The sequence below is a fragment of the Astyanax mexicanus genome, chromosome 15, assembly GCF_023375975.1.
Source record: "Astyanax mexicanus isolate ESR-SI-001 chromosome 15, AstMex3_surface, whole genome shotgun sequence".
NCBI lineage: Eukaryota > Metazoa > Chordata > Actinopteri > Characiformes > Acestrorhamphidae > Astyanax > Astyanax mexicanus.
The window spans coordinates 40,716,893-40,738,271 of NC_064422.1; the positions used below are offsets into that span (position 1 = coordinate 40,716,893).

A 21,379-nucleotide genomic window follows, 5' to 3' on the forward strand; every position below is an offset into this window, starting at 1 on the left:
GCGCCCCCTAGTGGTCTTGGCCAAGAAGAAGTTTTCAAACAGGTATTCTCCTATTCTACTGGAGATTATCTGGCATGGAATCACAAGTTCTCACGTGTTCTTAAATGTAGTTTTAACCAGGTACAACATATTAAATCTCATTATAACATTATAAATGGACAGCTTTGTTTAAAAAGTAGAGAATACATAGACAAATTCACAGGATTACCGTCTTCTTCTTTTTAAATATCGATACGTAGTTAAGGGGAGTATTTACATTTCTATGATAATATGGGACACAAGAGTTTTTTTAAGTATTAAAAATAGGGGTTCACTCTCTTTTGCAGCTGTGGCCTTCGCTGCACTTGATCCGCGTTGAGAGCGGCGGCCATTTATAGAGTTCCAGGCAGATGGCTGGATGGCAAGGCAAACATAACTAAAAATACCTCCATTTGGATATGTATATCTCTCTCTCTCTCTCCATCTCTCTCTCTCTCTGAGAGGGATATTGAGAGGAATAGGAGCTAAATTGAAAAGCAATCACTACTTTTATAAAATGTAAATGAAATCCACAAGATGCATTGCTTTTCCACAGACTAATATGCAGAATTCATGCCAAAATGAAATGCAAAACCACTATTACATTACATTTCACTGCGCTTGATCTCTTTATTAGAAAGCGATACACAATAATTTACATTTCCAAAAACTCTAAATGCTGAATTTGTGTCAGAATTGCACACAAACCTCCATAAAAAATGCAATCAGCTCAACTGCATTGCTCTATTCCACTGTGCACAATGCACAGGATTACAGTTCGTCTAGGAGCAGTATGGTATTTGTGCCAAAATGAAATGTAATCACTGTCCAATCAGAACCCACTGCTAAAATTGCTGAGACACTAAACAGAAGTGGGCACTCATAGCTGTACTTTAAACCAGAGAAAGCCTTATCTTTTCATGACAGAATATAAGAGGAAATAAACACTCTAATTCTATAAATTAACACTGGAACAGTTACAGACGAATGTGCGCTTTTTTTTCAAAGTTGAGTAGATTTTAACACATGCTCGTTTCTCACTCTTGGGGTGTTTTTACAATGACTCTGTGTGCTTTCTACATTTGGTTTGGGTGGTGTAGGTGTGTTTGGTTTATTTTTAACTCGAATCTTTCCTTTCCCCTTATTTTGAGCTCACTGGTTTCTCAGCAACGTCCCAATTTCAGCAGTGGGTTCTCATTAGACAGTGATTATATTTAATTTTGGCACGAATACAGCAATGCTCCTAGATGAACTCTAGTCCTGTGCATTGTGATTGTGCTTTTGAACATTCGCAGCCATGGAACCACACAGTGCAATACAACAATGCATTTGAGCTGATTGCCCTTTAAGTGCAATTCTGATACAAATTCAGTGTTTAGTTTTGGAAATGTAAATTATTATTATTATTATTATTTTTAATAAAGAGATCAAGTGCAGTGAAGTATAATGTAATTTTTGTAGGTTTTGTATTTTTTTTGGCATATACAACTCTAGGAAAAAATAAAGAGACCTTTTAAAAATGATGAGTTTCTTTGATTTTACCAAATTGAAAACCTCTGGAATATAATCAAGAGGAATGCTTTTTGCACCAGGAAAGTTATCTAAAAGCAGTGTGTAAGACTGGTGGAGGAGAACATGATGCCAAGATGCATGAAAACTTACATTAAAAAACAGGATTATTCCACCAAATATTGATTTCTGAACTCTTAAAACTTAAAACTTTATGAATATGAACTTGTTTTCTTTGCATTATTTGAGGTCTGAAAGCTCTGCATCTTTTTTGTTATTTCAGCCATTTTTTTTCATTTTCTGCAAATAAATTCTCTAAATTACAATATTTTTATTTGGAATTTGGGAGAAATGTTGTCTGTAGTTTATAGAACAAAATAAAAATGTTAATTTTTACTCAAACATTTACCTATAAATAGCAATGCATCTTGTGAATTGCATTTCCATTTTTCCATGGTAGTGTTTGCTTTTCAATTTGGCGCTAATTCCTCTTCATAAAGGGAGGGATAGAAAGAAAAAAAGAGAAAGAGAAAGAGGAATAAAGAGAGAGAGAGATCCTCAGCCAGCTTTCTCCCAAAAGTTTTCTCCCCTGGACTCCCATTCTTCTCTCCAGTCCTTTGCTTTGAATGGCAATGGCTGCCATTTCTTTTCTTCCGATCGCCTTTTCATTATTTCATTATTTTTTTAAAAGGCTTTCACAGAAAGCACCACTTAATTTGGCAATCCTCTCCCAATCTAAGAGTGCCTGAAGTCTCGGAGCAGCGGATGGTGGGCTCGTCTGGGTGCGTTCCTCAGAACGTCTGGACTGGATCTGGAGCTCCTCAGTTCCTCGGTTTCTCTGTAGACGTGTGTCGTGGCACATACTGTCCAGCAGAGGATGCTACAAAGACACTTTGTTTTTTTCTGAGAGTTACTGTAGAGAGAGTTACTGCAACCAGAAGAAGAATCCCATCAAAAGTGAGGCAGGAAGGCGCTCTGCTCCATAGTGCCCCCTACACTCTATGTAGGGTAGAGTTCATGAACAGAGGAGGCAACAGAGGCAGCAGTTCATCTCTGTACAGTACAAACGTTTTAAAAAGTCTTTTAAAAAAAGCTTCTCTTCACGTCTCCTCTTCTCCGTAAAAGAAGATGCTGAGGAGATATGGAGGAAGTTCTCCTCATATTTTAATGTCTTGTGATTCCACCATTTTAGCAAGTGTCTTCTTCACTCGGAGGGCGGTGAGGCGAGAGGCGGGGTTATGGGCCCAGCACTCCGACATCAGCTTTAGCATTGCTCTGAGACACTGCAAAAAGAGGAAGAGGAGGGAACGATGCATGAGATGGATTAAGCCACCAGCTTTTTAATCAGGCCCGTCACGATAGCATTTTTTTGTGGACGATATATCATCCCAGAAATGATTGCGATAAACGATACTATTGTAATTTTAAGACCATTTAAAAGTCACTGCCTTAATGATAAGAATATATTAGGGGTGTGACAAGACACTAATATCACGAGACGAGACGAGACACGATATTGGGTTCATGAGAACGAGACGAGACGAGATTTAAAAATACAATTTTAAAGAAAAAGTAAAAAATTAAAAATGGCTTGAAGTTTTGAGTTGAGTTTTATTTGACAAAATCATATAACGCAAACTTAACAGACTGGTTTCTCACATATTGATTCTGTAAGAAATATAGATTTAAGAGAAATAAGAAAAAAAAAACTAGAAAAAAAAAATCTAGGTTTTATATAGTGCAAACAATATGTGCAAACCACAACCAGTCATATTAAGACTATGGTTTGTGTTTTTGTCTCCTAAATCTCTTGTAATTTAACTATGAATAACCATAACCAGTCATATTAAGACTATGCTTGAAGTGAAACAGAGACAGAACATGTTTTTAAATACAGTACAGAGCTAAGGGAATAGTACAGCTGTCTATGAAACAGTAACGTGTAGGATTTACTTACAGTATTTATATATGGTTTGTGTCTTGTTGGTCACTCTGTTACCGTTTATTGTTTCCACTGGAGCCAAAATGCAGCCAGACATACAACTTAAAAGTAGCAGAAGCATCTTCTATACAAATGCCCGAATTTCCCTCTTCTGCTGAGAGCTGTTCTCACTGCTCAGTCACCACACTCACTGCTATCGCTACTGTGTTGCCAGATCCTGCTTAAAAAGTCCACACTTAACTGTTTTTTTCCGTGAGAAAGGTTTAAGCTTGACGAGAAATATAGTCACGTTTTAATCTCGCGCCATAAGATCTCGTACCACGAGATCTCGTCACACCCCTATAATGTATCATATCAAAGTATTTTTAATACAACAAAATTTTAAATAATCTTCGTTTGGGAAATGTATACTCTTTTCTTTACCTACTGCAGTCCACACCGTGTGTATGGAGCTGCAGTTATTGAAGATTATTTAACTACACGACTGGCTAAAATAATGCTCTCGGTATATATATGAAAAAACATAAAAAACCACAATAGACGATATCACGATTGTCAAATATTATTGAGGTATTCATTTATGTCCATTTATTGTCCATTTATTAAGTCGATAATATAATTATTGTGACAGGTAATAATTAATAATTAATAATTTATAATAATTAAAACTTGTGGTTTCTTAGGCTGGTATAACATAGGTAACTCTTGCTCTTCTTTTCTGGGGTGGTCCTGATGAGTGCCAGTTTCATCATCATAATATTTTTAAAGGTCTTTGCGACTGCACTGAATTCTTTCTTGTTAAAGCTCACCTTCCGTCGTTTTTTCTTTCATTTTAAAATGTCTAGTTGTGGTCTCTAGTATGAATGAATGACATGTGAGCCGTTTTTGTAAAAAAAAAAGTGCTCAGGTGTCTCTGTACAGCTCTTTTTTAATGGACTGTTTTAGGGGTGTGTCCAAAATGACCGGATTCCAGCTTTGCTCATGAATATTCATACATGCAAACAGCATGCAAATATCTCTCCTCTGATTGGCTAGGAGCACTGCGACGCCCCTCCGCCGCTCTGCCGCTCACTGCCTCCCACCTCCTAACTGATGAGCGGTGATGTTGCGTCGCTTCAGCTCCGCCTCTGGGAGTTTCTCGAGCCAAGGTGGGCTGGTCTGTGAGTTTCTGCCTACGTAGGCAGAAAGATAATTCAAAATTCACCCGTTTTTCGGAGGGGGGGAGGGGGGATTTCTTTGCTTAGCTCCTGCAGACAATGGGGGCTGCAAAACAGTTTAATGTGCAGGTGTACACATTCAACTCGGAGAGACCTACTGTATTCCACAAAAAACAAGAAAAATCGGATTTTCGCGGAAGGTGAGCTTTAAGTTCTTGATAGATTTTTGAAATTGAGTTTCGGATTGACTGATTGACTGACCTTTTATTCTTAAAGTAATTTTATTCTTTACTTAGTTGAGTACTTCTTGCTTCTCATAAGCTGGATTAGAACATTACTCAATTACCTCTTCACTACTTTACAACTGATATAATAGTAATTATACTGTATAATGGTAAAGAAAATTAATGTTTTTCTACCAAAAGGGAGAAACTGATTTTTTGTAAGAAATGTAATGAATTAAAAGTCATTACCTCGTCGCTGTTCCAGCGGTTTGAAACTGCAGGCCTCATGCCCTTTCCACACACTACCTCCCTCATATCCTCGTACGATGGATCCGAGGGAACCACGTCCCAGTAAGGCAACTGGTACTCTTCCACAATACCTGCAATGCAGTTAATACAGATATACACAAATAAATAAATAAATTAATAAACACTGAATATAAATATCAAAAATTTAAATATTGCAAGTGTAATCAGTTGTGCCCATTAGGGGTGGGCAATATTTCCTCATTTCCTTCTTCCCCTCATTTCCTTCTTCCTCTCCTTCACTCCTCTATCCTATTATTCCCCTGTGTCCTCCTTTTATCCCTATCCAAAGTTGTTTTACCTTGAAACTTATTTTACATTGTACTTGACTGTTGTAAGTCGCTTTGGACAAAAGCGTCTGCCAAATGTAATGTAATGTAATGTTATATCGTATACAATATATCGTGACACAGAAATATCATGATATTAAAAATCCATATCGTGATAATAGGGCTGTTCTGTCTTAAAAGTAGTCTATTATTCACTGTGAAGCTTTAGGTGTATTTATTGTATAATTATTTTAGTTTGCAGTTTATATGCATGCACTAAATATTCTGCAATATTATTTGCTGCATTATATTATTTTATGCTATATTATTTATTTTGCCACATTATGATTATACTGTTATACTATTATAAAATATTCCTGAAATGAATGAATTATTTTAGTTTTCCTATATCGCCAAGTATATCGTTATCGCAAAAATACCCTGAAATATCGTGATATTATTTTAGAGCCATATCACCCACCCCTAGTGCCCATACTCATTTCTTACTTTCTCATACCTCTTTTCCACCAATAAAAAAGTGCTGGTGCCGGTTACTGGGAACCTGCGAACCTTTTAAGAACCGGCCCGTGTTTCCACCGCTCTAAGGAGTCACTCACTACGTATGTGAATGTGGGCCTAAACAGAAGTTGGGGGTGATTTGAAAACAACATGGCGGAACCAAAGCTACTTTTGAAACATGTGCTGCTGATCCTCGGTGGAGCACTGCTGATTCATTTTCATTCATTTAGCTGCTTCTGCTGCTCTTAGCTGTGAATGATGGTGAGGTTTGTAAACAAGTTTGCCCCAGAGATGCTACAAAGCCCCGCCCTTTGGCAGCTCGCGTCACAGGTTCGCTGGTTCCAGACCAGCAGGATTGTGGGGTCAGAACGGAACCGGCTTTTCTGGCCCAGAACCTGTGATTTTACGGTGGCAACCCAAAGAACCGTTCGGGAACCTGGCACTGGCCCCGGCACCATGCTGGTGAAAAAAAGCGCCTAAAGTGAATCGACTCTACAGTCATACCATTGTGTTCCAGGTTCAAGTGTGCAAACCCCCACACAGACCACATGATAATTCAGGAAACATAAAAGGATTTTAAAGTTTAAATGTTTCTCAACTTTTAAATGCCTTATTTACCCATTCCCTCTGTATTTCAGTGATCAAATAAATTAAAACACTAAATAATGACCTTTGATTCGCACTTTTGAGGGAGGCTCTCCTCTCAGACACAGTTAACTATTAAAGAAATTCTATTGTTTATCATTCACATTGTTTAAATACCCTTTTCTGTTTTTCATTTATTTTATTATTATAAAAATTAAACATTTTTAGTTTCATGTTTAATATTCTATTATTCCATTCTTTTCTGGTGTTTTAGGTTTTTGCTGTAGTATTGCTTTAGCATCTGTATTGTGACATTTACTGTATTAAAAGTCTTAATTTTGGTATTTTGACAAAATTAATAAAAAGAAGAAGAACCTTTACAAAGATAATGACAGATACTTTCTATCAAATATAGTTTCTTCACACTCACGTTCAGTATTCTGAAACTTTGCTCAAATAACATTTCTAAGCGCTTAATTTGTAATAGAAAATACAGAAATGAATACAAATATGATAGCAAAAACTGTTTTTGTGTTTTCTTGTTGCCTGTTTTCATTCCCGCCTGTAGTAGTTACTCTGTGTATTGGTCAGAGGTGGAAAAAGTACTGAAAAATTGTAATTAAGTAAAAGTACCTTTACTTTGTTAAAATTCTACTCAAGTAAAAGTAAAAGTACCCAGCTAAAAATCTACTCGAGAAAAAGTAAAAAAGTACTCAATTTAAAATGTACTTTGAGTAAAAGTTACATAGTTACTTTTACTTATTTGATGTAAAATAGTAAAACAAATCATAAATTAAATCGTTTTTAATTAACTATTGTTCCACATAATAATTTGGACCTTTCAGGCAGTATTTGTTCAGACCACCGCATAAAACATTTTCAAAAACAAGTGGCATAGGTTTCTGATACATTTTTTTTCTTTACTGTTAAAAGGTTATGGTCATATAGGTCAATGGGACCCAGCATTTTATTTTTAACTCAGTAATTGGGAGTTTTTCAATGTAGCGAAGTAAATTACTTGTGTCAAAATGTACTTGAGTAAAAGTAAAATTACCTATTTTAAAAACTACTTTAAAAATGACAAATTACTCTATAAAATCTACTCAATTACAGTAATGTGAGTAAATGTAATTTGTTACTTTCCACTTTCCTCTGGTATTGGTGCAGTTTAAGCATAGTATCAGCAGCACACTGACCTCCTGTAACACATCTCCGGGCCATCTCCCACACAATAAGGCCGTAGCTGTAGATATCAGCCATGATATAAGCCTGAAAATGATTCTTATTCAGCGTCTCGTCCAGAACCTCCGGGGCCATGTACCGCCGCGTGCCCATCCGCGTACTCAGAGGAATATCCACCTCATTCGTATCACTGAAAGAAAGAACATCAAAAATACTGGAGAATTAAACACAAGAACCTGGAACAGTGAATCCCCATAAATAAGTTAAGTAAACAAAACAGTAATTCTTAAAAAAAAAAAAAACATTTTCTTTTAAAGTCAAACAAGTGCTGGATGTTCATCTACACAGATTTCTCTTCTGAAAACCGTTCATTTGGGTGAATAATACGCTTCCGTTTATTTACAATAAGCTTAGATTTCCACTGGGTGCAGCAGCATTGTGGTTAAGTGGTTAATGCTAATGCTGCTCCAGCAGGGCTAGCCAGGCTTAGCAGCAGGATACAGTCTGATAATACTCACAACTGAATGGCAAAAGAGCTAAAACATAGCACATAAGGTGCACTGAAAATAAAAGTAAATTAAAGTATTTTAAGTGCGCCTTATAGTGCGAAAAAAATATGGTATATGTACAGTATATGTACATAACTCTGAATCTTATTCTCACTATGCAGTTTTAGACTGTACCATATCAGTACTAGGGCTGGGTATTGTTTATGCATTTTCGGTACTGGTGCCAATGCAATACTTCATTTCAATACAGATACCTAAACATTACTTTTTTCGATAACTTTTTCTAAATTGAGACTAGCTGTACGTTGTTCACCAATGAATTGTTTCCTAAAAGCACACGATCAAAGAAAGTTAAGAGCAAATGCACAGTTTACAAGTCTGCTGTTCTGTCCTTTTCTAAAAGATAGTCCAATAGAACTAAAACAAAGGAAATCCCAAAACTGTCTTAAAAATCTTAACAAAGTTTTACATTAACTCCACCCACTAGAAAGCTTCTAAAGCTAACAAAATGCTAAAAAGTGATGCAGAAGACTAAGAAGACTATAAGGTCTGGTGTATTGCCCTTTTCTAAAAGATAATCCAATAGAACTAAAACAAAGGAAATCCCAAAACTGTCTTAAAAATCTTAACAAAGTTTTACATTAACTCCTCCCACTAGAAAGCTTCTAAAGCTAGCAAAATGCAAAAAGTGATGCATAGTCTAAGAAGACTATGAGGAATATAGCGGTGTTGATACTGGAGAGCAGCTCATCACCTGTAGACTGGTTATGCTCGTTAGATCCAGAGAAAAGGTCACTTGATCAGATTTTTTCCATTGGCCTTTTTTAAAACAGAACAATTAATATGTTTCAATGAGGTAAAATAGCACAACTGCACATATAAGCCAGTAAATTAAAATCTGGCATTTTTTTCCCTTGATTAAATTCACATACTTACTATTTATATTTAAAATTACAACTTAAAATAGTCAATAAACGTATTCTAATTTTTTTTCATAAAGAACATCTCACTTAGCAAAGCACCTAACGTCCAACATCCTGTCTTGTGGTCAAAAAAAAAAAAAAAGTGGTCAGTGGTGAGCAGGTAAGTTTTAATTAAAGTTAATGTTATAATAAGAGTCATCATGATTGTTTACAGTGAAGGAGGGCTCCTTTAACTCGCTGTAAATGACCTTGTTAGTCCAGACTAGAATACTGGAGCGTTCTAACACACATTCAAGTGTCAGATAAATATAGCATTAGAGCTTTAAGTAGATATTTACTGATGATAGCTGTCTGTCTGTCTGTCTGTCTGTCTGTGTGTCTGTCAGTGTGTCTGTCAGTGTGTCATTAAATACTGACTCCTGCCTGCCTGCAGCAGAGTTTATATAGAGGTGTGTGTGTGTGTTGCTGTATTCCTGCAGTCTCTGGATTCTACCTGATTACTGCAACCTCGTAATTTTCCTTTCAGAGTAACGGGCAGAGGAGGATGTTGATGCTGAGAGTCAGTAGTAAACACAGACGCAGCCAAACATAACAGACGCTCTGCGTTCTGGGTTTTATATCCTGTTTTTATTTGTACAAACCACATTTTTTTAGTAAAGTAGTGTGTGCTAAATCTAACTTTCTGTCTTTCTTCCCACTGTGTTCATGCATTTACTGTATACAGTACCCATCAAAAGTGTGGATACACCTTCTTTATTCTAAATATTTATTTTATTTTATTAATTTATCCTACATTATAAATTAATAGTGAAGTGGTTCAGACTATGAAGGAACACATAAGGATATACTCTGGGGAAAAAAAGTATCCTGTACAGCAGAGGAAACTCTTGTTGTTCCTTTCCTGGGGTGGTCCTGATGAGTGCCAGTTTCATCATTATAACATTTTTGATGGTCTTTGCGACTGCACTTGAGGACGCTTTCACATCAAGTCATTTTTTATTCTTTACTTAGTTGAGTAATTCTTGCTTCTCATAATCTGGATTAGAACATTACTCAAATATTCACTATTCACTGTATACCTGTAACTCTACCTCTTCACTACTTTACAACTGGTGCTCTCAAACTAACATTAGGAGACAAGAAATTCAATTAATTAACTCTTGACGAGTTCAGCACAGCTGTTAACTGAGAGACTGAAAGCCTGTCTTCTAAGCAAGAGGTGCTAAAATATCGAAAGAATCTAAAATATAAAACATATTCTGGATTATTTAACACTTTTCTTTGTTTACTAAATGATTCCATATGTTTTTGTTCATCATTTGGATCACTTTAGTATTTAACTACAATGCAGAACAAAAAACACTGAATATAAGGTATTATATATATATATATATATGACATATCGATAATAATAATAGCGAAATAATGCAATTATAGCCATTTAGATAGTTATGAACTTTTAATTGTTAAGAATATTCAGATTACTACATATGAATTTGTATAGACTAGAGGGGTATAAAGAGCCTGGTATGGCGCTTCTGTGAAGTGGAACTGTGATAACTGAAATGATGGAGCTCCATCTACTTAATACTTTTGAATTAGATTTGTTGCAATGCTCTTTTTACAGAGTGCAATCAAATCCTCACAGCAATGCTCACTATAAAAAAATCTAATAGAAAGTCTTTTCTGGACAGTAGAATAGGTACGCTGCATGCGCTCTTGTGCTCTATACCTGTTGAATTTGACAGCCAGGCCGAGGTCAGCGATGCAGCAGGTCCCGTTCTTCTTAATCAGGATGTTCTTGCTCTTCAGGTCTCTGTGGGCGATGGCGGGTTTGCCCTGGGTGCCGTAGATCTCCGTGTGGAGGTGGCACAGACCGCAGGCGGCCGAGTACGCCAGCCTCAGCAGAGCCTGAGTGTCCAGCGTGGTGAACTTCAGGTAGTCGTACAGGGAGCCGTTCTCATGGTAGTCGGTGATGAGGAAGAGCTGAGTGAAGGCTCCTGTTCCTTTAATATCAGCAGCTATGAAACCTGGAGAGAGGACAGTAGACAGATACCAGGTAAGGTAGTGCTTCAATCATGAAAAAAATGGTCTAAATCAATTCCTAGTGATGCTGCATGTTGGCATCCTGTGGTAAAATCTCAAATAACCTCATCTGATCAGATCATTTGATTCTACCTCTTTAGATCTTTAATTATTTAAAGTAAGCTTAGATTTCCAATATTTTGTCTAAGGGTGAGTTTTCAGTGAAGTTTCTCCAGCACTAAGGCTGGGTGCAGCAGCATTAGCATTAGCATTAGCTGTTAACCGCAGCACTAGCGGCACATAAATGGCACCTAACAGCGCTAGACGGAAAAATCCGGTGTTCCGGGGTGTTCCGGTAACCCAGGGTGCTTTCAGCTAACTGTCTTTCTCTCGTAGCTTGTTTTATCACGGTAAACAGGCAGACTACAGTGCAATATACTCACTTCTGAGTGAAGAAAGAGCTAGTGCTTCGCTTAGTGGCTAATGCTAATACTGCTGCTGCACCTAGCCTTAGTGCTGGAGAAACTTCACTGAAAACTCTTACAAACCCTGGCTTAACTGCTTCTTAATTCCTGACTGGTAGAATTCATACATAAGGCACAGCGGATTATAAAGTGCACTGACGATTTTTAGGAAAATTAAAGGATTTTAAAGTAAGTCCAAAAAATAATACGGTACTTTGGAATCTGCATTACATTCATATTTAATTCAGGAGACCCTGCATCAATCCCACAGGTCAGTGCAGAATTCTTTATATAAAATGGGATATATGGTAATATTATGAGTCCTACCTAGTATGTTCTCGTGTCTCATCAGTACGGTCTGGTAGATCTCGGTCTCTCTGAACCAGCTGGCCTCCTCACGAGTGAAGAACACCTTCACCGCCACCTTCTCTCCTCTCCAGCGTCCGAGCCAAACCTCACCGTACCTGCCCTTCCCGATCTGCCGCACCATCTGGATCTGCTTAGCAATAGTGCGCTGGACCTGAGAATCACAGCAGTATAGCTATCACTGTTTTGTTGGAATAAGAAAAAAAATCAGGAAGGTAGAGAAACAGGACAAATCCTAAAAGAAAAAGCCTAAACAATATCCAGTATAAGAGCACAGGAATAACAGACGAAAAAAATATATATAATAAATGAACATAACTAAAGAAAATATATAAAAAGGCCCAAAACAGAACTTAGTATTTTTCTCCCCCCCTCCCCACTTTTTATCCGTCCTTTACCTTCCTTTCTCTTCCTATCCTCCCTCCTTCATCTTCCCTTATCCTTCCTTCCATTTTTGCGCATCTTGTTTTTTTTTTTTTACTTTTAAACCTCCTTTATATAAACAGTGGATGGTAGAGATTTTAAAAAGCTTTGTTTTTACTATTGTTGTCTAGTCAGGAAAAACAGATCTTTACGAAAACCCTAATGTCATTTCCAGTGATGTCAGTTATGCGTGGTCTAATCTGACTATTTTTCCAGTAAAAACAAACAAACAAACAAAAAAACAATGGCGTAGTTACTTTCAAAAAAGTAATTTTATTATTGTTACTCTTTTAAAAAGTAACTTAGTTACTTTATGGATTACTTGATTTTCCAAGTAAATTAGTTACTTTTTAAAAGAGTAACAATAATTAAATTACTTTTTTGAAAGTAACTACGCCATTGTTTTTTTGTTTTTTTTTTTTTACTGGAAAAATAGTCAGATTAGACTTATTTTGATTTTCTTTTATTATTATTATTATTATTATTATTATTATTATTATTATTTTAGTTCATTTATTTATTCTTATTTTTTTATTGTATTATGTAAAAGTTAGTTTTAGATTAATTTTACCTGTTTTTATTTTACTAATCTTATCTTCCTTTGATCTTACTTTCTAATCAATTAACCAAGTTAATATTATTTTAATTCTAATTTCATATTTTCTTTAAATAAATAAATATATATATATATATATATATATATATATATATATATATATATATATATATATATATATATATATATTTAAACTTTTATTTAATGTTATTTTAAAACTGTAAAAGCTCATCTACATTGAAAATGAGGGTTACCCTCAATGTATTTCCGAGACAAAATAAAAGTTAATTAATTAATTGATTGATTGATTGATTGATTACAGGTCACACATGCATTTTTTAATGCATATCTCAAATACCTCCTAGCTTCCTATTTAGTGAACTTCAGTGAATAAGTCATTAAACTACAGCGTGTACACACAGATGGGATTAAATTTTAGGTTGCAACACATTAATAAATCTGTAAATACTGTTCTTCAGGACATTTTCCCCTTACAAGAAAATGCATATCTAATCATTTAAAAAATAATCTGAATTATTCTCTCAATTTTTCAATATTGTTTTGATTTAGTGTCCTATTTTTTACTCCATATGACTGTAGACAGAGTAATTTAAAGACCAAAACATGTACAGCTTTGGAAAAAATAAGAGACCACTTAAAAAGAGTTTTTTTTAATTTTACCAAATTAAACCTTCTGGAATATAATCAAGAGGAAGATGGATGATCACAAACCATCAAACCAAACTGAACTGCCTGGATTTTTGCACCAGGAGTGAAGGCATAAAGTGATCCAAAAGCAGTGTGTAAGACTGGTGGAGGAGATTAAAAACCAGGTTTATTCCACCAAATATTGATTTCTGAACTCTTAAAACTTTATGAATATGAACTTGTTTTCTTTCTTGTTTTGCATTATTTGAGGTCTGAAAGCTCTGCGTATTTTTTTGTTATTTCAGCTATTTCTCATTTTCTGCAAATAAATGCTCTAAATGAAGATATTTTTATTTTGAATTTGGGAGAAATGTTGTCTGTAGTTTATAGAATAAAAAATATATATTTATTTTACTCAAACAAAAACCTATAAATTGTAAAATCAGAGAAACTGATTCAGAAACTGGAGATCTATATGTGGTTATGTAATGTATATTCTTTGGTGTGTTTCATGAATTTAGGTTTTAGATTGACTTTATTTTCTTTATATTAACTATAAAACTCTATACTCCATACAACAGACAAAACAGGCTGATAGAAAGCCAGCAGATGTTGCTCTGTACCAGCAGAGGGAGCCCTGATCCAGAGCCTGTGCTGGACTGGTTGATGAGGTCTTTGAGTGACTCTCCAACTGGGATAAAGGCCTCGTCCTGCTCCAGGTCTCTCTGGTAGCGCCTCCGCTCCGTCTGCAGCTTATACCTGTAACAAATAAACACACACAAAGAGAAGAAAATCACTATTAATGACTATGTTTACAAAGCCATGTGTCAAAGTGAACTAAATCTGATATTTTTCTTCATATGTGATGCAGATTTTTAATTTGTGTGGCAGTGTGAACATCAAAAAATACAGATTAAACACTAAAAAAATTTTTTAATTCTGATTTAGGTCACTTCAATGCACTGTATTAAAATCCAATATATATAATATCAAACTTATCGAGCCAGATCGGAATTCAGTTCCATTATCACTGTTTATTAAAAGATTTTGAGTAAAAGACAAAGACAAATAAAAACAAACAAAAAAAAACGATCAGTTTGGTTAAAAACACTATACGTAGCTGCGCTGTAAGCTCTGCATTGTTGCTAGGTTAGTGTGGTGGCCTCTATTTTTGGCCATTTCAGTAAAAATTGTGGAAATCTAATCGCTGGCCTTATTTATTTGTGGGACTGCGCCACCTATTGGAGATATGGTCTTTCTGCTCTGGGTCTATTGGATCCAGCGGCTCCCAGTGGTGTACAATGACAACGCATTTAGTTTGTATTTGGTTTGTAAGCGCTGCATCGTTGCTAGGTTACTACCTGTATGTGGTGGAGTAATACGCAGAGAGCTTCAGCTACAGTGCATTACCGGCTGATAATGTCACTCATAAAACGTCTCTCAGCCAATCACATTGCAGGGTCGAAAAAAAATGTGGTATAATTCACTGTATTTGATGGTGTAGGATGAAGTAAATTGGTGTCAGAGATACATAAATAATAATAATAAAAATAAAATTCTAAGCATCTAGTCCATCCATTTGTTTTCAGTTTTAGCCACACCCCCTAAGAAATATACAGGTCCTGTGTCTTGTGCATTGGGTGCACTGTTTATTTTTTTCCAGTGTAACAGTCCTCTATGATTTTATTCCCGTCCAGGACAACCAAATATGTGTGAAGTCTATCAAATAATCAAGTCAAATAATGACTTAGTATATCAAAATATTAAGACAGTATCTCATAATAATGACTTAGTATCTCAAAATAATGACTTACTATCTCAAAATATTAAGATAGTATGTCAAAACAATGACTTAGTATCTCAAAATATTGAGCTATTATCTCAAAATAATGACTTAGTATATCAAAATATTAAGATAGTATGTCAAAATAATGACTTAGAATATCAAAATATTGAGATATTATCTCAAAAAAAATGACTTACTATATCACAATAATGACTTAGTGTCTCAAAATATTGATTATAGTATCTCAAAATAATGACTTAGTATCTCAAAATATTGAGATATTATCTCAAAATAATGACGTACTAAACCAAACAATGACTTAGTGTCTCAAAATATTGAGATAGTATCTCAAAATAATGACTTACTATATCACAATAATGACTTAGTGTCTCAAAATATTGATTATAGTATCTTAAAATAATGACTTAGTATCTCAAAATATTGAGATAGTATCAAAATAATGACTTACTATATCAAAATATTGAAAAATCTAATTTGGGCCACTTTCAGCTGCTGTGTGAACTACTAGTCAACTACTTTTACTGTGCCATTCAACAAGAAAACCTACTGTTACTCATCACACATCCCACTAATCACACTCACTCTACTCCTATCTATACTCACTATCTGTGGTACCATCAGACAATCAGTCAGTAATCCGGTTGTAAAAACGTGTGAAGTTGTATCTGAGAGCTGTATTTCTCACCTGTAGTAGCACACGACCGTAACAGCGACGAGAGTAAAGCAGCACACGGTGACTGAGATCAGGAAGGCCAGCCAGTGCGTGCTTCCCAACAGGGGCTCTGCATTATAACAAACACACACAGAATTAAAATAATGATTAAGATTTAGGTAGATAAATTTAGTAGATAAATATCTTTAATGCTCTGAGCTGCAGATCACCTGGGATTACAGGAGGTGGAAGAGTGGGCTGTAAGTCTCTGTTACAGAAATCTGTGGAACAGCACTCGATCGTCCTCCTCGTCTGAGCGTTGGGCGAATCCTGAGACACAGCAACAGGTCAGTATTATAAACAGCTTTATTCAAGATTCAGAAATATCAAGATCTGCTATGCCTCAGACAGACAGACAGACAGCTAGCTAGGTAGATAAATTGATAGGCAGTCATACAGAAGACAGTAAGAGACACAAACAGACACAGTAACTGTAATTAAACACTACTGTTAAAATAAATACAATCAGAATTCATCATATTTGATATTTCATAAATATACATCTTTCTACTAGATGTAGAAAGATCCTTGAGACAAACAGCTACATAGACAGACAGACAGATGGACTGACAGACACAGACAGTTAGAGAGAAAGAAACACAGACAGACAGACAGACAGAAAAGCAGCTAGAAAGATAGCTAGTTAGACAAATAGACAGAGGAAAAGCTAGAAGGACAGACAGCTAGACAGACAGACAGACAGACAGAAAAAACCCTAGAAGGACAGACAGCCCAACCAATAGGTAGCCAGGCAGACGGTTAGACAGCTAGAGAGACAGAAACACAGACAGACAGAAAAATAGCTAGACCAACATAGAAAAAGCTTGAAGGATAGACAGCTGGACTGATAGCTACCTAGACAGCCAGATATACACACAGACAGAGAGAAAGCAAGATGACAGTCAAACAGACAGATAATTAGATAAAACAGACAGAAAGGTAGAAGGACAGACAGCCTGACCAATAGCTAGTCAGACAGACAGTTAGACAGCTTGAGACAGGCATAAAGACAGATAAATAGACGGACAGAAAAACAGCTAGACAGATAGTTAGCTTGGCAGAAACACAGAAGCAGACAGCTAGACAGACAGAGGGAAAGCTAAAAGGACAGACAGTTAGACAAGCAGGCAGGCAGGCAGGTAGACAGACAGACAGACAGACAGATATATATATATATATGTGTGTATATATATATATATATATATATATATATATATATATATATATATATATATATATATATATATAGACACAGTGCTGGGGCGCATTATAACCCTCTACCAAACATCTGGCAATAAACATGTTACCGGTATATTGGGTGTTTGATTATGTGCTCCAAAGAATCCTAATCTTTTGGCAGTACTTTTTCACAGGGACTAGACGAGCTGTGTGTGTGCATTTGCACATCTGTGTAATCCAGCAATAGGTGCAACCTAAAGTAACTGAAAGCCTTTATTAGAAGGGGTGTGAATAAACATTTAAAGCATTTTTAAATAGCGACTTGCTGGTCTTTCCTCTAGGGGACTCCCTTGCACTGGAGGTGTTATCTTGTGAGGAAGGTTGGCATTTTCTTATTTTATTTATTTATTTATTTATTTATTTTTTATTTATTTTTTTTATTAGTTTATCTTTTTCTTATTAAATTTTTTATTTATTTAATTTATTTAAATGTTGTATTACTTTTTTATGTTTTATATTATCTTTTTACTTATTTTAGATTTTATAAATGTTTTACTTTTTATGTGTCAAATTAGTTTTTTATGGTATTTTAGAATTTTCTATTTTACCTATATATTTATTTATTTATATATATATTAAATGTTGATTTAAAATGAGTAATTCTTTAATTTTTTTTTACTATTTTATTTCTTATTATTTCTAATTTATTATTAAATGTTTTAAACGTTTTTCATCACTTTAATGTCTGTAAATGCTCGGCAACATTGTAAATAAGGGTCACCCTTAATGTTTTTCCTGAGTGAAAATAAAGGTTGATTAATTGGCTTCAGGCTTGAACTGTCCATGTGAATCTGTGGGTTCAGTCTAAAGTGTCTGAATGTTTTTTATGAAAGGGGAGTTCACAAATGTTTGGATATGTATTATATTGTGGCGTGGAAGAGGAAGGAAGACCCGTGAGACTCATGCTGAATGCTCAACAGCTCCTTTATTAAACAGGCTTGCCACTCACTTACAGTCTTTAACAAGACTATGAGAGCTAAAACCATTCTATCTGTAGGCTACCAACAGAGCCAAGTGACTAAACTCACTATCCACCTACTTTACGGTGAGTGCCCCAACCAGCACCCATCTGCATGGCCCCTCCCCATACCCTAGGTTACGGGGGGAGGTACCAATTACGTAGGCTGGAGCAACACAGCACAACAAAACACAAGAGGCCCCACACACAGAAGAATAGAAACATGCCTACAGGCAGCCACACACACAACCCAGAGCCGCCACAATATAGTGTAAATGGCTTTTATGGAGGTTGATCCTCTAGGGGTCTACCTTGCACTGGAAGTGTGATCCCTCATATTTCATACAGCCGGATGTGAGGACAGCTTCTCCGTGCTCGTCCTCCTCGATGATGGCAAAGCACTGTCCGTTGGTCCTGTAGAAACAGGCACGCAACAGTCAGTCCTCTTTATAATGCACTGATTAACAGTAAGCGCAAAGACATTTAAACGGAAGCCCATTCCCGCCACCTAAAAAAATAAAAAAGCTATCTCAAAATTTTGAGATACTAAGTCATTATTTTGAGATACTACGTCATTTCTCAGAATAATGAGATAGTATCTCAAAATAATAACTTCTAATCTCAAAATATTGAGACGGTATCTTAAAATATTGAAACAGTATCTCAAAATATTGAGATAGTATCTCAAAATAATGACTTACTATCTCAAAATACTGAGACAGTATCTCAAAATATTGTGATAGTATCTCAAAATAATGACTTAGTATCTCAAAATACTGATACAGTATTTTAAAATAATTATATGGTATCTCAAAATAATGACTAACTATCTAAAAATATTGAGACAGTATCTCAAAATATTGATATATTATTTTAAAATAATGATATAGTATCTCAAAATAATGACTAACTATCTAAAAATATTGAGACAGTATCTCAAAATATTGATATATTATTTTAAAATAATGATATAGTATCTCAAAATAATGACTTAGTATCTCAAAATATTAAGATAGTATGTCAAAATAATGACTTAGTATCTCAAAATATCGAGATAGTATCTCAAAATAATGACTTACTATCTCAAAATGACTTAGTATCTCAAAATATTGAGATAGTATCTCAAAATAATGACTTACTATCTCAAAATACTGAGACAGTATCTCAAAATATTGTGATAGTATCTCAAAATAATGACTTAGTATCTCAAAATACTGATACAGTATTTTAAAATAATTATATGGTATCTCAAAATAATGACTAACTATCTAAAAATATTGAGACAGTATCTCAAAATATTGATATATTATGTCAAAATATTTATATAGTATTTTAAAATAATGATATAGTATCTCAAAAGAATGACTTAGTATCTCAAAATATTAAGACAGTATCTCAAAATATTGAGATAGTATGTCAAAATAATGACTTACTATCTCAAAATAATGACTTAGTATCTCAAAATATTGAGATAGTATCTCAAAATAATGACTTACTATCTCACAATGACCTAGTATCTTAAAATATTAAGATAGTATTTCAAAGTAATGACTTAGTATCTCAAAGTATTGAGATTTTATCTCAAAATAATGACTAAGTATCTCGAAATATTTATATAGTATTTTAAAATAATGATATAGTATCTCAAAATAATGACTTAGTGTCTCAAAATATTGAGATAGCAATTTACTTAATAATAATACAAAAGAATGTACTGGATTATTTAAATTTTTAGGTGGTGGGAATGGGCTTCCATAGATTTATCTGTGTTTTTTATGTTCTTTTTTTTTATTCAGTGCAGGTGACTCACTCGCAGGTGTTGTTGGTGGCATCCTCCGGACAGTGACCTGAGCAGTAGCAGCTGAGGAAGCGGGCGGCGTCCTCCGGCGCCACGGTGGAACCGTCTGCTGCCGGAGCCTTTTTCGGATCTGAGCCGTGCTTCACCCCTGTACCGTGCAGCATGTAGTCTGGATTCTGCCCACCTAGAGACAACAACACGAAGCAACCAACCTTTATAATCTTTATATTTTACATTTATCAGAGTAGCACCTTGCTTGCTTAGATTTTCTCACTTAGTTTTATAAGGTAGAGTCACCTGGAATTCAGGCTTTCAGTTAACAGCTGTGCTGAACTCGTCAAGAGTTAATTACCGCACCGTATTTTCTGCACTATAAGGCGCACTATCAATAAACATCTATTTTCTTGTCTAGTTTCATACACAAGACACACCGGATTATAAAGTGGATTTTATGCAACACTAGTAAGGAACAGTGGTGTCGCCATGTTTTCCTTCTAATTCAGCAGCTCTCACCGCTGGGTGGTGGTGGAGGGATTAGCTTAACTAATTTAAGTAAAGCTAATCTTAGTTAAGTAAACAAAACTGTAATTCTTAAAAACATATAATATATATTTTAAAGTCAAACGAGTGCTGGATGTTAATCTAAACAGATTTCTCTCCTGAAAACTGTTTATTTGGGTGAGTAAAGTGCTTCCATTCATTTACAGTAAGCTTAGATTTTCAGATTTTCACAAAGGCTGCAGCATTAGCATTAGCCTTAGAGCAAGGCTTTAGTGTGGTTAGCAGCAGGCTACAGGTCGATAATACTCTTTGAACTTTGAACGGCGAAAGAGCTAGTATTTAGCGTGGTTAGCCGGTAATGCTAATGTTGCTCCAACAGTGCCAGCCGGGGTTAGCAGCAGACCCGTGATTTGGGCAGCCGTGGTTTTATGTTTTTTGGATACAATCCGGGTTAGCACCCGAACATCCCTTTCAGACAGCTTCCTCTTACAGCGTCCACAGTTAATCCTGTTGGATGTGGTTGGTCCCTTTTGAATGGTATGCTGACATTACCGTGGATACCGTGGCTCTTGATACATCACAAAGACTTGCTGTCTTGGTCACAGATGTTCCAGCAAGACGTGCACCAACAATTTGTCCTCTTTTGAACTCTGGTATGTCACCCATAATGTTGTGTGCATTGCAATATTTAGAGCAGAACTGTGCTCTTACCCTGCTAATTGAACCTTCACACTCTGCT

The 21,379-nt window shown here is 35.5% G+C and overlaps 1 protein-coding gene across 1 annotated transcript; it reads right to left on the bottom strand.

Moving 5' to 3' along the window:
* Positions 1–1,079: 1,079 nt before the first annotated feature.
* On the bottom strand, positions 1,080–20,344 carry bmpr1ab (bone morphogenetic protein receptor, type IAb). The gene is made up of 10 exons (XM_022670329.2): positions 20,152–20,344; positions 18,653–18,755; positions 16,315–16,414; positions 16,118–16,214; positions 14,249–14,384; positions 11,960–12,152; positions 10,876–11,173; positions 7,726–7,901; positions 5,100–5,230; positions 1,080–2,810 (listed from the first exon to the last, which is right to left on the bottom strand). The coding sequence occupies exons 1-10, from the start codon at positions 20,301–20,303 to the stop codon at positions 2,685–2,687; spliced, it is 1,512 nt and encodes a 503-aa protein (XP_022526050.2). The 5' UTR covers positions 20,304–20,344; the 3' UTR covers positions 1,080–2,684.
* Positions 20,345–21,379: the final 1,035 nt, after the last annotated feature.

Coding starts and splice junctions, on each gene's coding strand:
- bmpr1ab (XM_022670329.2), bottom strand. CDS start 20,303: ATGCTGCACGGTACAGGGGTGAAGCACGGCTCAGATCCGAAAAAGGCT. Junction 11,174..11,959: donor GAGACACGAGAACATACTAG/GTAGGACTCATA, acceptor TCCTCTCTCCAG/GTTTCATAGCTGCTGATATT. Junction 2,811..5,099: donor ACCGCTGGAACAGCGACGAG/GTAATGACTTTT, acceptor CTCTTTTTGCAG/TGTCTCAGAGCAATGCTAAA.